At 38.1% G+C, this 14,936-nt stretch overlaps 1 protein-coding gene across 1 annotated transcript in view; it reads right to left on the bottom strand.

Moving 5' to 3' along the window:
• Positions 1-224: 224 nt before the first annotated feature.
• The window catches only part of ANK2 (ankyrin 2), a 229,977-nt gene continuing 215,265 nt past the window's right edge, over positions 225-14,936 (bottom strand). The window contains 9 exon segments of the mRNA XM_049104827.1: positions 225-2,494; positions 6,061-6,152; positions 7,510-7,692; positions 8,676-8,840; positions 8,929-9,012; positions 9,505-9,597; positions 11,963-12,234; positions 12,237-12,250; positions 13,838-14,123. Coding sequence (XP_048960784.1) covers positions 2,311-2,494; positions 6,061-6,152; positions 7,510-7,692; positions 8,676-8,840; positions 8,929-9,012; positions 9,505-9,597; positions 11,963-12,234; positions 12,237-12,250; positions 13,838-14,123 — 1,373 coding nt within the window. The 3' untranslated portion in view covers positions 225-2,310.

Here is a 14,936-nt window from a genome sequence, read left to right as displayed (position 1 = left end):
GCATAACGAAAAGTTTTGAGGGCAAGGACAAAAATCTTTCTACCCATTTCAGTGCTTATATACAGTGTTGGTTATATAGCATACTCAGTCACTAAATAAAAATTAGAAGGGAAAGAGCATTCTGTGCCCTTTCTGGCTTCATACCCATGTCATCTCTTTAATAACCTCTTATCTCATGAAATCACAGACTAAGTGATAAAGAAGAATAAATTACTGTTGCCACATTTAACACTTGTACATTTTATTTAATTAAATCAGCCATTGTACACATTGCAGCTATGTATTGTTAGTGTTGTATTTTTTTTTCCATTAACTAATACATGCCCTCATAGATATATTCAATTAGTGTTATCACCATGGGAACAAGATGCTGATTCATCAACTGAAAATTCACTTCTTCTCACAGTATTCAAGTTTTTTGATTACACAGCAAAAATCAAAAATCAAAAAAAGGTGAATAACCATTATGTTGTTACACAGACATCATCTGCACTGCAAATAACACAACAGAAATGCTTTTCTTGAGCTCCAGTGAAGGTTTTGACAAGAAGGCCATGGCGTGTCTCAAAAAGTTTCACCATGAGCCGCTCTCATTTTGGCTGCCAAAGAAAGCTTTATTTCCTATCCAACTGCCAAAAAGTGCTAGCATTTGAGGCTTAAGAGATTTGGCTTGTGGGAAACCTCCCTCCCAGGAAATTTTCTCCCTTGGCAACATTACTTGAAATGATGAAGTGCCATTGTTTGTCACATTTGTTTTTGACATTCGGAGCAATGAGTCATTTTTGCACAACAGGAAAAGACCAGATAGAATTGGAAAATGTTCAATCCCTGGAGGATAGACTCTTTTTTTTTTTTAATTTCATCTTCATTGAATATACTTTTCTTTAACAAATAACTGATTCGAAATGTATACTGTTTATATGAATATATTTGTGAATATATATATATGTTAAAATGCTACACAGCTTCAACCACTAGAGGAATAAGGAATAGGACATGGAAATCACTCAGATGATTAAAGTTCCTTCTTTGAAACAAAAAAGTGCACAAATGCACTTCAGAGTTTCCAAGGGAGTTTGGATTTCAAATAAATAAATCAAAAATTTTAACCAAAACCAAATTGGTAAGGATTTCTCAACCTTGTCTGCAAGCTAAAAAACAGACCTAGCGGAAAAGTGAAAAGTGCTTGCTCAGGGTCAAAAGAATGAAAACCATCAGTGTGATCAGAAGAGGAGTTTTGACTGTGGTTTTGATTTTTAAATGCTACATGCAGGTATTAGAGAAGATATAAACCCGGGCGGGGGGTCAGGAGAGGGGAACCACTCCAACATGGTGAAGGAGTTTAACCTTTTGCGTAGAGGGTAAATCTTGTTTCCAATGAATTATCTACAGTGCAGTGGCCAGAAGAAAGTACCACCAATAAGACAGCGTGGTTTGCTAAAGCAGCAATGAAAACTGGAAAACTACAGTAGTTATAGCTTTTAAAATACCCTGCCAATGTGTCCAAAATCTAAAAGACCTGAAGATGCTAGAACGCCACCAGCTGTGGCTGCTAGCAGCTGAATACCTCATTGATTCCTTCCTTTAGCCGTCTGCTCCCCTTCTCCCTTCCCTCAGAGTGGCTGTTGGAGAATCCTAAATCAAGGCTGGCCAGCACCAGCAGTAAGTGCTTAGTTAGGATAGTTCCTTGAGGTTATCAACCCATCTTTAACTAGGAGCAATGGCTACTCTGGAAGTTCTAAGGACATGGTAGGTCTGAAGTGCTTCTTTTGCAGTAGAACTGTATTATCATTCGATTGTGTTAGCAATATCTTAATTAACCATTGTTCAGCAATTTCTAGAGGCCTTTTATTCCATGACGCCCAGTGTAGTTATGATAGGCAGTGGTTTTAATTTAATATGTTGTTCATCTGAGCATTTTAGCTATATACATGGTATAAGGATATCCCCTGGAAGGACTCCTAGATAGCATCACTTGAAGAGGTCTGTAGGTGAAGTTCTTCTGATCGATGGATTTTCATGGAGCTTGTGCAGGAGCAAAGAACAATGGAGGTGGCCAGTTCCCAGTTTAGCACAGACACAACAAAGTAGTGGATACAGCATCCAGTCTGAAGGATGCTATCTTTGGTCACAAATTAGCTTACAGTCAGAGAGAGGACGGGGAAAAACTGAAACAAAATGCGGTGTGTATTTGCTCAAAGTGGAAGTGTCAGGGTATCCCATGAGGCCGGTTAGGTCACTCTGCTAATGACGCGGGAAGTTGCATATTGAGTGAATGTGTGGTTTCTGGTGTGAGGACTGGGCAGCCCCTCACTTGGCCTCTGGCTTCGAGTCCTCCTTGCAGAAATGCCGAAGGAGTTGCTGGAGGTCGCGCTGGAGGTCATCTTGGTCTAGTGCTTCTGGTACATCCTCCAGGTGCTCCAAGTAAATGCGTTTTCCATGCTGGTCCTTCACCACAGCCCTCTTCTGTGTACTGGCTTTACTCATTGTTGTCCTGGAGGAAAGCAGACAAGAGAGAATTATGCTTTCTTCACTAAAAGACAGCCACCATCGTTGGAATGGGGGTAACCGTGACATGAAAGTACTTTACTGTCCTACCTCCGGATAATTCTACACTGAGCTATTAGTTGAACAACAGCCATCTTTCCACATCTGTCTTTGAAACATGGCTTCTTCTATCTGATGTGAGTCATGAAGTGTTTTAAAGTGTTTTGGAACAAAGAGTATTTTTTAAAACTTAAGGAACTATTTCAAATAAATAAAACCATGCTTTAATGTGATTCTCTCCAAAAGTAACCAATCATTCATGTTTTGTTCAAGGCACACTGATTTGAAAAGCTTGGCTTGGGGCGCCTGAGTGGTGCAGTTGGTTGGGTATCTGACTCTTCATTTTGGCTCAGGTCGTATTCTCAGGATCATGGGAATGAGCTCTGCATAAGTCTTCCCACTCAGTGGGGATCTGTTTGAGAATCTCTCTCCCTCCTTCTGCCCTTCCTGCTCATACTCTTTTCCTAAAATAAATAAAATAATCTTAAAAAAAAAAAAAAAAAGAAAGAAAAGAAAAGGAAAGCTTGGCTCATCCTGAAACAGGGATTCCATATGTACTTCTTGACAGGCTGAGAATAGTTCTTGATTTTTTTTTTTTTTTTTTGAAACACCTTCACTGCCAGCTTACTCCTTAGAGTTGCATCCTGTTCTAGGAAAATTTTTCCATGGACACAGATCTTTAAAACTGGAATCCTCTTCTATCAACATAGAGGAAGGTGTACCAGTGAGAGATGAAGGTCTGCCCAGATATTGAAACCCCATCTGAAGACGGTGGGGAAGAGAGAGGAAAGAAAAAAAACACCGAGACAAATTCTTCCTCCGTCTGCTCAGATCTCAATGGACTTTGCCCATTTTTGGTCTTCTATGCCATTGAACAGTCTGCTGCTTTCTTGGTTCCCTCTTAACTAGTGATTACTCGACAAAGGGGCTATGATGTACTGTAATATTTTGTACTATTTTCCTGTATCTCTTCTTGAAAACGATTATGCTGTAATTTGTACATCCTCTCTTCTTCTCACTACTTCTAAATATAATTATTCATTCCGTAAATATGTGGTGAACATTTTTAATGTGCCAGGCACTATTATTATAATGAATAAGGAAAATGAATATCAGAGATTTTAAGCAATGCTCCAAATACAAAATAACAGTTAGTATGAAGTGGGGCCAAGACTCAAAGATTCCAGAGCCTGAATCCTTACCATGATGCCATGCATCTTCATTGAAAACCATGGAAGAAATGAGCAGTTTTCATGACTTTACCCAGCATTTTTCTTATTGATTCCTAGTGTTAAAGAGCTAGAGGTTCTGCTCTCATCATTATTCTGCCTTCTAACACTGTCATGCATTTAAGATCATTTTTATTTATTTATTTTTTTAAATGACTTCTATTAGCTGAAATGTTTTCAGCTTTCTTTTGGGCATCTTTTGTTTCCTTCTTCTTTCTCCTCTCATGTTCTCTTCTTCTCTCCCTTCCTTTGACACCACATGAATTATTTTGCATCTGAAAACAAATTTGTTCCTTTAAAAATTATTTATATATTTGAGAGAGAGAGGGGAAGAGGTACAGGGAGAGAGAATCTTTAAGCAGGCTCCCCACTGAGCATGGAGCTCAATATGGGGCTCAATCCTGGGACCCTGAGATTATGACCTAAGTCAGACACTTAACCGACTGAGCCACCCAGGCACACTAAATTTGCTCTTCTTAATAAAAGGTCAAATCTGGTTCCAATGGTTGACATCAAATCATGGTTTGTTTTTTTTTAAACTATGTAGCACCTATAATTTTTCTTCTCCCAAAAGGCAAATATCTGACTATTTCTGCCAAGAGCTAAGAGAAGCCTTCATGGCACTGGTGTGGGGGGATAAGCTTTATTCACAGGACAATCCCTGATATTTTGTGCAGATATGTGTAGATGAATGTGTTTATGAGTATGCATATGCATATTCTTCAAGCAGTGAAATGAATCTACCCATTATGCATATAAGGGGAGCAGTGGGCATCATGAAATGTCTTCAGCAACATACAAGATAAAGTGTTATACATGACAAATACAGTTCCAGAACTAAATAGCTATAGAATTTGAGTTATCTGTATCTTTGGCTTCAAATTCACCAGTTGTAATTGAGAACTTTGGATTAACTCATCTCTAAATGTATTCCAATTTAAACATCTCATGATGCTAGGATATGTACATGGTTTATATGGCTTTGTCTGAGTAACTGAATAAAAGACTTAAATGTTTAGAGTACAGGAGTGCCTGGGTGGCTCAGTGGGTTAAGCGTCTGCCTTCTGCCTAGGCCATGATCTTGGGGCCCTGGGATCGAGCACCACATCATGCTCTCTGCTCAATGGGGAGTCTGCTTCTCCCTCTCCCTGTCTCTTTCTCTTTCTCAATAAATAAAATCTTTTTTTAAAAAAGTTCAGAGTATAAAAAGCACTTTATTCTTAGTTTATGTAGCATTTTTATAGTTCTCTTGGCAATTATACCCTTAAATTCTTAGCTGCTGTGGTTGTTCACATGTGATTGGAGGGCGGAATTGTGATAGAACCTTTAATTCACTGTTCTAATTATTATGTTCTACAGGCTAAAAATAGCTTTGTAGAGTACTATAAATGACAATCTTTTTCTTCTTTACAATGACATGGAAAGCACAATAGTAACTTGAATTTCCATTGTGTCTTTTCACTGAGAAGCAGAGAGCACTTTATTAGCATGGTGCTGCTAAAGGACCAGAGACAAGGGCCAGGAGACAAGGCAAGGGTACTGAAGTTCATACATCAAATTGGTGGTAGGGATGGGCTGACCAGAGCGTTTCACAGCTGGTCCCCTTTTATAGGTGCAAAAGTGAGTTGCTTATTGCTTTTATGATTCTTTCTTAACTTAGTAGATTCCCTGGTTTCAGTACTGCTAGGTACATTCAGGTTTGTTGGTATCAAACTCATGCTCATGTTATTTGCCACTCACATGCCAGATCATGAACTAGCTCAAAGCTTTTAGAAGGAGCTAAAAACAAAACAAAAGAAAGAAAGAAAGAAAGAAAGAAAGAAAGAAAGAAAGAAAGAAAGAAAGAAAGAAAGAAAGAAAGAAACCTTAAGCATGTACCACACAAAGTTATGATTTGCTAAGATTGAGCTGAAGGCAGCTGGTCACAAGATTAATTTGTGAGCAGTTGATTAGATTCCTCTTCATATGTGCTCCAAATCTATCAACACAACTATCTTGGACTATCCCAGGCAGTTGGCCTCAGCAAAACTGATGACTTGCTAAAACCCAAGGAGTGATTGTGTAAACAGGTGTCTCATTCTCAAGCCTTAGTATTACCTTCAAAGCATCTATAGGTATGACACATTGACAGATCTACCATTTGACAAAAGTGTACAATACAGAGAGAGTTGAAAGTTCCCAAAGGATGTTAGGGTATATGTAGGGGCTCTGTTTTTCTTTTCTTAAAATTGGAGAAAAATTTAAGATGTTAGTTGGCAAAGCGTAACCCCATGCTAACCCAAACCTTTTAATTATTGATCCATCCTCTTTCAGGATTTCATTCTCTACTAAACTGGGGAGGTGCACTTTCATGTGGCTACCTGTATAACTCAAAGCCTAAAGTAAGAAAAAAGAAAACAGGACAAAACCCATCATAAACCATAGACTTAGAAATAATCTATTACTTTGCTTAATTGATAATAAGTATAAAAAATATATTTGAAAGGATAAGTAAAAACAATATTAAGATCAAATGCAAGTATTGAATTTTATTTAAATTTCTCCCACTTGTGAGGGACATGCATTATAATGCTTCATAAATGCTGGTAAATAATAGCTGAACTGATTGACTTTTAATTTTCTCCTCATTTCATCTTCCTTCCTTTCCCAGTGGAGACTCCACTGGTAAATATAATGATCAGAGACACAATAAGCAACAAATAAATACGGCCTACAGTGTACAACTCACATAATTCATCTTTTGATTAAAAATGCTTCCCTTAAAAGTATTTCATTAAGGTATGCTTTTCAAATCCCAATGCATTCATATATAATCCTAACGCATACCATGGGTATAGATGAGGACACACATGTAACATTTAACTTCAAAATGTCTCAATAGCAAAAAATGTTTGGTGGATGTTTGCATATGCCCACAATCCCTTAGTCAAAACCCTTGGGACCAGATGTGTTTCAGAATTCAGAATTTTTTCTTTTTGGATTTTAGGAAGGTAGTATGATATATACAATGTACATTCTAATACCCCAGAAGGGGTTGGGACAGCATCCTGCAATCAAACTCATAAATAAACAAATAAACAGCAAAACATATGAATATTCATTCTAGGTAGGACAAAGAAAAAAAAACCCTCCATGTCAGCTCATCTTAAGTTTCACTGCCCAATTAGCTTGCTACTAACTTACAAAATTTGTTTTGGTTTTCAGAATTTTTGGATTCTTGTACCTAGGAAGGATCTGTCCCCATAGACTCATTACCTAATTATTGGAAATTAGAACTTAAATAATTAAAAATGCTTATTTTATTTCTAGGTTTAAAATAAACCTGAACTTTCTTTAATGCCTATCTTTGGAAACATTTGAAAATATCAGCTAGTAATGATAATTTGCAACCTATTCATTTCTTTCTCTTAGTAATTGGGAAGTCACTTCCGGGACTTCCACGTAAGATGTACGATCATGACCTAATTCTAAAGATTCTGATTCTGATTCAGCTGAAGTCAATGTTGGTCATCTTGATATTTAAAGCATTTATAGTGGTACCAATGAATATCACAAGTTGTGGAAACATTAACTCGCTGTAGAGTTACACAAACAGGAGTTCTACTCTTGAATTAGTCTGTACCCTCCCATGAACACATATGTGGAATGACATAATGATAAACCATTTTCTTTTTAAACACAAAGCAAACAAAACACACAACACAAAACCAAAAAAGTGATAATGCTTCTATACCTCTTCAAAGTCATCTTTGGCTGAAGGAAGATCAGTGGCTAAACTAGAATCACCCAGATGTTTCTCCATCCTCTCTCCATGTACCACAGTTGTTTTAACAACTTTGCTGACTCTACGGCCTTCCACTGGTTCAGCCTGAAATTGTGAGGTACTGGACAAAATGCTGGGCTCAGACAAAGTTACCTAATGAATGAAGGACACATGATACAGTTTCTGACTGACACAATGTAACAGTGATGAGTTTTCCTATGTAGAAAAACAAAAACACCAAAACCCTATAATGATATATATTGGTCTTCTAGAAAACAGTATTTTGGAAAAGAGAAGCAGTTACAAAAAGCATCAATTGGTAATGCTGCTATAATGTACTCAGCACCAAACCAACCACTCATGAGTCACTTGAAAGAAAATCTGTCAGGAAGTATTATGAATGAGAAACCGATTGCTCAGTGCAATGTGGACATAACAGCTTGTAGATGAACCCTCTCTTTCCAAGTTTAAATGGTTTTGACATTATGAAGATAAAATTAATTCCCAAAGAAGAAACTTTCAAAGATATGAAAAACTGAAAAAGTAGATTTCTAGAGAAATTTTGTGTATAATAATAGTATTTTGAGGATATGAATGAATGCAAAACAGTGAGTATGTCAGAAATTATATGTCAAAGAGGTAACTGTTCCTTAGAGAGAAGTAGAACAGAAAGAAAACTATTGATCAGGGATTCTTGGGATCCTGGCTTTAGTGACTCTAAAATGCATAAGCTTAACTCTCAGATATTTATCTATAGTGCCTTACAGAAGGCTGCCATCCCACCCAGGGAACAAGCACAACAACACAAGAGTAGGCGCTTTGTGTGACATTGTTTGCCAGCAAATGAAAATCTGGTCTTCTGAAATTTGACTTTGGATTTCTGTTGTATGTACTTGACTATGAATTAAACAGGAAATAGAAATAAGAAGGGCCAAAGAGAGATAATGACTATAGTGGCTATAAATCTCCTCTATGGCTATTTTAAAATTCCACAAAATCATGAAGAGAAAAACGAATGTGAGCTGAAATCAGGGTGCCATATAAGGGGCCATTAGAGATAAACAAATGCATCCACCTCTTCTGACTCTAATTTATACTTCTCCATAAAACCAGGCTGGAGAATCAGATGATCTTACCTCTGACTGTTCGATGTCACTCTTTAATACAATGCGCTTCATGACTTTGGAATAGCCATCTCCTTCCTCAATGCTGATGGGTCCCTGTGCCATTCCCTGCATCGTAACCTCCTCTTTCTCTGTGCCATCAGAGGATACATACCGCCTAATGATTTTTCTAGTGACCTGAAAGATATTTTATTCATGCAGCTCGTCTTTGAGCGGCAGTACCAGGGTACTGATAAGTTTGACATCAACCACATTAGATTAATACCTTCTTTACCACAGTGTGTCCGTGCTCATCAATGTATTCTTCTTCTGTGACTGTTTCTGGGGGTATGTCAGGCATATCATCTCCCTAAATGGTTGAGAGAAAAGGGTCACTTTGGTGTTTGGTACCAATTCTGAGAAACTACTCCCAAGTGCTTATAATGTGAGCCATGTTAGAAAAGGAAGGGAGCTACTAAGAAGCACTGCTGAGATGCCAAGTCCTGTCGAGTAGTATGTTTAAAAGAAAGGAAAAAAATGGGTAATAACATGCTTAGGAGAACTGGACCAAAGTTAGGTGTAAAACAAACATACGAACAAAAACAGACAAGCGAGGTGAGGTGGGTGGGAGTGAAGAAGCACTCTTGCTCTTGCTGTTCGCTCTCTTGGAGGTGGGCTGCCAATGTCATCACTGCTGCATTTTTTTTTTAAACAAACCAAACTTAGGAGAGTTAAAGGATCTGCTTTTGAATGGCCATGCACTACCTAAAGAGCATGCCAAGCCCTCAATGCTCCAGGTCTATCACTCTCTGAGGGCTATGGGGACAGAAGCGTCCCAGACGTGCAGTAACGTAACTGGTACCTGAATAATCACTCGTCGGCGGACAACCCTGGTAGTTACCATCGCCTCCTCATCTGAGCTGGCCTCCAGCTCACCTAATTCCTCTGTTAGCTCCTGGTGGAAGCATGGAAGCATTGTTTTGTTTAACACGCTAAGGAATGTCTTCACTACTGGTTTCTGCGTTAGTTCACACTGTTTTCTCAAAGTCTCATTCATGGAAGCTTTGGTGGAAAAGCCAGCAGGGCAAACAGGTGTGTGCCTATCTCACATTTTGATAAGAAGATAGTTTTGTGTTCATGAATGAAAAAAAAATCTGGAATTCTGAAAGCTGTCTGAGTGCCCATCTGTCAAAATCTGTCAGAAGAAATAAGCAGCTTGTCCACATCACTTCTTGGACTTAAATTCCTGATAAATAACTAGATGTAAACACAGAAGTTAAGCAGCACAAACAACACTTGTAAGCCACTGACACTCAGGCTTAGTCTTGAAATGATTAACCCACAGGTATAGAAATAACTTATGCTTGGAGCACAACTTTCTGCAAAAAGTCAGTATTTCCTAATAGTTGTTATCTAGCCAGTAAAGCATCTCCCTGGGAACAAAGGAGGCAGGCTATGAATATTAGACTCATTCTGCAGAGAAGTTAAGGTGCACTGGCCAGTCTGATATTATGGGTCTGGCCCTGAGTTAGAGATGGAATTTAAAACATAATTTTAGATTAGAACATATATCTTGGGAGCATTTTGTCAATGTACTCTCTCTCAAGGGGATGCTATTTTTTTTTAAAGAAAACTCAATGAAATTTTTCCAACATATTTTTAAATATCTGGTATATTGCTATATGCTTTTCTACTAAAAGAAAACATGTTAAATCTAAGCCAAATTATACTTTAAATATATTCAGGAATCTACTGCCTAGAAATATGATCAGCAAGAAAAGTGATTGAAATTGGATCCTCAAGATAGGGTCATGAGAAGTTAAGGGTCAAACTAGGAAGGATCACAGAGATAATTGGATATTCATCACGAATAAATGGAATGGGTCTGTATAAAGTGGACTACAGAAGGACTTATCAAAATTTCTTTATGTGCATTGAAAAAGTAAATGAATTATCCAAATAATTGTTTGAGATCTATACTTCATTTAGCCAATAGATTCTTAGGCTAAATTTAGTTAACTTTTAGGTCCAGATAGCATCTTTGAAACATTTTTACTAGAATTCATTTAAGATAAGAACTTGGGAGATGAATAATTCTATGTAAACTTAAAATAAAATTCCATTCATGGGATGAATTCATTATTTAAGATAACTGCCAAAATTGGGACACAGTTTTCATTCGTCTGAACCTCTCCTAATTTTAGTTATGATTTTAGATAAATCCTGCAGATTTATGAGCAGATGTCATCCTCACGGTGAACAAAAATAAATGTGAGCCTTCAGCCCGCAGATAAGTTGTACTCTTTTCCTCAAAGTTTCAGTTCCTTTATATAACTCATTCTCTACTACTGAGACATATAGTAATGCTTTAAAAACACTTTGATGTAGAAAATGTTTTTGGATTCTAAAAGGAAAAATAAAAAATAAATAAAAGGAAAAATATAGAATTTAATTGATATTAAATTACATTTAACGCAAAAAGATCCTGGCACTTTCTTCTGTGCATGAGAATCATCTAGGGAGTTACCTGAAATACAGATTCTGGGTCCCCCTTCCCCCTCTGAGGTTCATTTCGATTCACAAGCTCTGAGGAGGGCTCAGACCCCACCAGTTAATGCTGAGGATGTGGAGAGATTAGAATATGTTTTGAGAATAAATGGTTTATGTGAATTTCTTAATATGGTCTCCACCTCTCTTCAGAACATCAAAACTCATTTAATGACAAAGGAAAGGGTGTGATGCAAGCTCCTGCTCCAGTCAGGTATTCTGATATTCTCAATCAGCAAGAAGTTGAGGAACAATGTCCTTTTTTTCAAAATCATTTTAAAAACAGATATAAGGAGATCTATTTTGGAAATCATCTTTCCTTTAATGAGAAAATTTTGAGGAGGTAAACCCCACTAAATATCCACAATCTGCATGCTCATCAGCTGACAGCACAGACAGATCTAATCAGAGTCTGCCTGCCACACGTTTCCATGGCTGGCACTTACCTGAGGCCCTGTTCATCCCTCTTACTAGTCTTCAAGCCCATGGTTATCAATTTTGAAAAGTTACATCCAGGTATCTTGTTTCACACCAGGGTTCATTTTCCTTAGCAAATGGTTTTCCAATTAGAGCTCACGATCAAATAGCTAGAATTGGAACGTGTATCATTTTTTTTTCTAGATTCTCTAGTCCCCAGGTTTTAAAAGGGATTGAGAGGTTCACATGACCCAGGTTAATTTTTTCAGAGAAAACATAAGCCATCAGAGAAATGGAAACTGGGGAAGATTTGTAGCTTCACTGCCTGTGGGCAAGGAAATGGAGTAGATTCTTACCTTATGGAAAGCTGCATCTTCATCAAGTCTTTCAAGTATCTGTGACTGGTCTTCAGCAGATTCCACTATCACCAGGCTGGTTTTCCGAGGACTCTCCTCCCCACGTTCTGGGGGCTCTTCGGGTTCTTGTATGATAGGAGAATCTCCATGCTCGCTAGATGTTGGGGTCTGGAGGTATGGCCTCTCCTCCTCAGGAGGGGTCCTGATTTCCTCAGGTGTCTTGCTGGGAGAGGCAGATTCAGCTGTAGGCTTTTGAGTCTCCGACACTTCCGTCCTGGGGTTGTCACACTGAAACAGAGAAGCCAAGTTATAGCATGAAAGCATATGCATTTTTCGTTCTGCTGAAGCAAGGGAATTGGAAGGAAAGATGGAATTTACCTTCATGGTCCAGGGAAGTCATGTTAAATTACCGCACATTGATCTAGCATTGACTAAGAAAGGTGTATTCTAGAGATAAAAAATTATCCTAAAATGTATTACCATTTCCTAATTTCTACAAAGTATATAAATTATAATTTCATCTTTTCTTTGATAACTGAAGGTGAACTTGAAGATTTGAGAAAGTTTATATAACAAAGATCTGTAAATAATAAGGTTTTCGAGGCAAGAATCAAAGTTTGGGGAAAAAATTTAAAAACCAATATATAAACCCATGTTAATATCATTATCATAACTGTAAATATATAGAATCTTATTATACCTCTGGAAAACTATATGACTTCATGGAAAGACCTGGTTAAAACTTTTTCTACTGTTATAATTTGGAGTTACTCCAATGCAATCTTTATACTCCAATTTTCTAAATAAGAAAAATCTCTGCTTTTTTTTTTTAACTTACTGTACATTATTGTCACTCCATATTAAATGCCCCAAGTGCTTCCCTGATATGCCCTCTTTGCTTCCCACATGTTTCTTTCTCTTTCTTTTTCTTCTCTTCCCTAAAATCTAAAGGTAGTTGGGAGGGTGGTGGTTCGGTGGAAATAGAGATGATTTTATTATTCACTTCACTCTCTTTTCAAGTTCCAGTGACCCCAGCACAAAACTCACTTAATGACAAGAGAAATGCTCTGATGCAATCTCCTGACACACTGTTCTCAGATTTCAGGGCTGGGGACACAATTTCCTTTTGCAATAGTCTGTTTTCTTTCTCTAAATAACAAGTGCCATTTAAACAACTCTTTCTCCTTCGCTTCTATAAAAGCCCAGAACTTGGTTGGGTTCTGAGCTGCCTGTTCTGTAGCTTCCTTTGGCCGGAAGCTCTCCCAAAGACTTTCTTTACTCCCACTCTGATCCCATCCCACCTTATTTTAATAGTCTACCATTCCGTGTGAATAATCTGTGCTGTGTTTCCAATTTTACTGCTGGCCACCCCATCGCTTTGGTGAAACACACTGAGAGCTGCTTCACTGTATGCTGCCACTGTTCACACTCTCAATGAGCCAGGGACAACTGGCACCTGTCCAAGCACTACAGAGAAGTGAGGGGCAGTACTCTAATGAGTAATAAGAATGAGGTCCATATGAAATTTTATAGTTGAAACAATGCTTTCACACACACATCCTTGACCTGTGACCCTATGAAATGAATAAGGAATATATTAATATAACTTAGAGAGGTGGAAAGAGAAATCAAAAGGGCTTTGGGACTTGCCCAAGGTCACAGGACTGGAAGTTGGTTCTATCAGATCTACCACATGAGGCTGTCACAATTAGGTCTCAACTCTTTTGCTCTTTTTCTGTAGTTCTGGCACTTGTTATTGGTGAGGTTATTTGAAAACCACCTGAAAACCATTTACAGCTGTATATGCGTGGGCACACTTGTCACACTGGCTTGTTTCGTAGAATTACATTTGATGGGCTTTCTTTTGACACTCACAAGTACTCTTGCTGACATTCAAGAGATGACTCTTCAGGCAGGCCTTGCGTTTTCCCTGAGAAATCCTGTTGAACTTGCTCCTTGTGAGTTTGGGGAAAGAGCTCTGTTGCTGAGCTGTCCCCCTCAGCTTTGGGGATGCAATCCTGAAAAGTGGAATACCCAACAGAAATGTCTTCCTCTGAGACAATGGGAGGGTGATCACAGGACTCGCTTTCTTTAGAAGCACCTTGCTCCTCTTTCTGCTTGTGCTGTGCAGTGTTTAGCTCCTCCTGAAGTACTGAGAAGCCTACAGGCGAGAAAATGGAAATTAACCATTGAATTGAAGCTCACTTATTATTAAACAGGTATTTATTGAGTAACTATTAATGTGCCACATCCTGTGATAGACCCATGGCTACAAAGCTGACCTTCAAGATGCAGATCATCTAGCAATGCTCAGGCAAGTAAGAGTCTATTAAAGTGCAGAGTGACTGGGCCACAGTGCCAGTCAATGAATGCAGAAGCACCCAACTCAGGGTTAAAGAATTAGGAAAGGAAATGCAGAGGGTGTGACATTTTAAGGAGACCTAATGATAAGTAGGCATTGGGATACTGAAGCACAGAAGGTAAGTAGTAAGAATTAGAGTTTAAGAATAATTAATAATAGCTCATACATTCTAAATTGATTATGTGTCAGGCACTGTTCTAGGTACTTCGAGAGTATTAACTTATATTAACAACACTCTGAAGTTTAATACCCTTTTTATGGAGGGTCTCTCAAGCCAGGCTAAGGAATTTGATTATGTCCAGGGCAGTGAGGAGTCACTGAAAAAATTTTAGCAGAGTTATGACTGAGTTATGTCACTCAACAGATACATATTGAGTATCAACGATGTGTTAGGTGCTGTTTAGACATTAGATATACAGCAGTGAACAAGATAAAAAAAGTCCTCATTGAAATCTGATTTCTGCAGATATGTATTTATGACAAATTTTAGGAGAAAAAGAAGCCAGGGTAAAAGTATAGAGCAAATAGGGTTAGTATTTTAGGTAGACTTGTCAGGAAAGAGTCCTGTTAGGAGAGGATTTTAAGCAGAGGCCTGAATTAAGTTAAAAGACA

Source organism: Canis lupus, chromosome 32 (assembly GCF_003254725.2).
Source record: "Canis lupus dingo isolate Sandy chromosome 32, ASM325472v2, whole genome shotgun sequence".
In the NCBI taxonomy this organism is placed as follows: Eukaryota; Metazoa; Chordata; class Mammalia; order Carnivora; family Canidae; genus Canis; species Canis lupus.
Note: the sequence above shows the minus strand (reverse complement) of the source record. Positions and strands in the feature narration are given on the sequence as shown.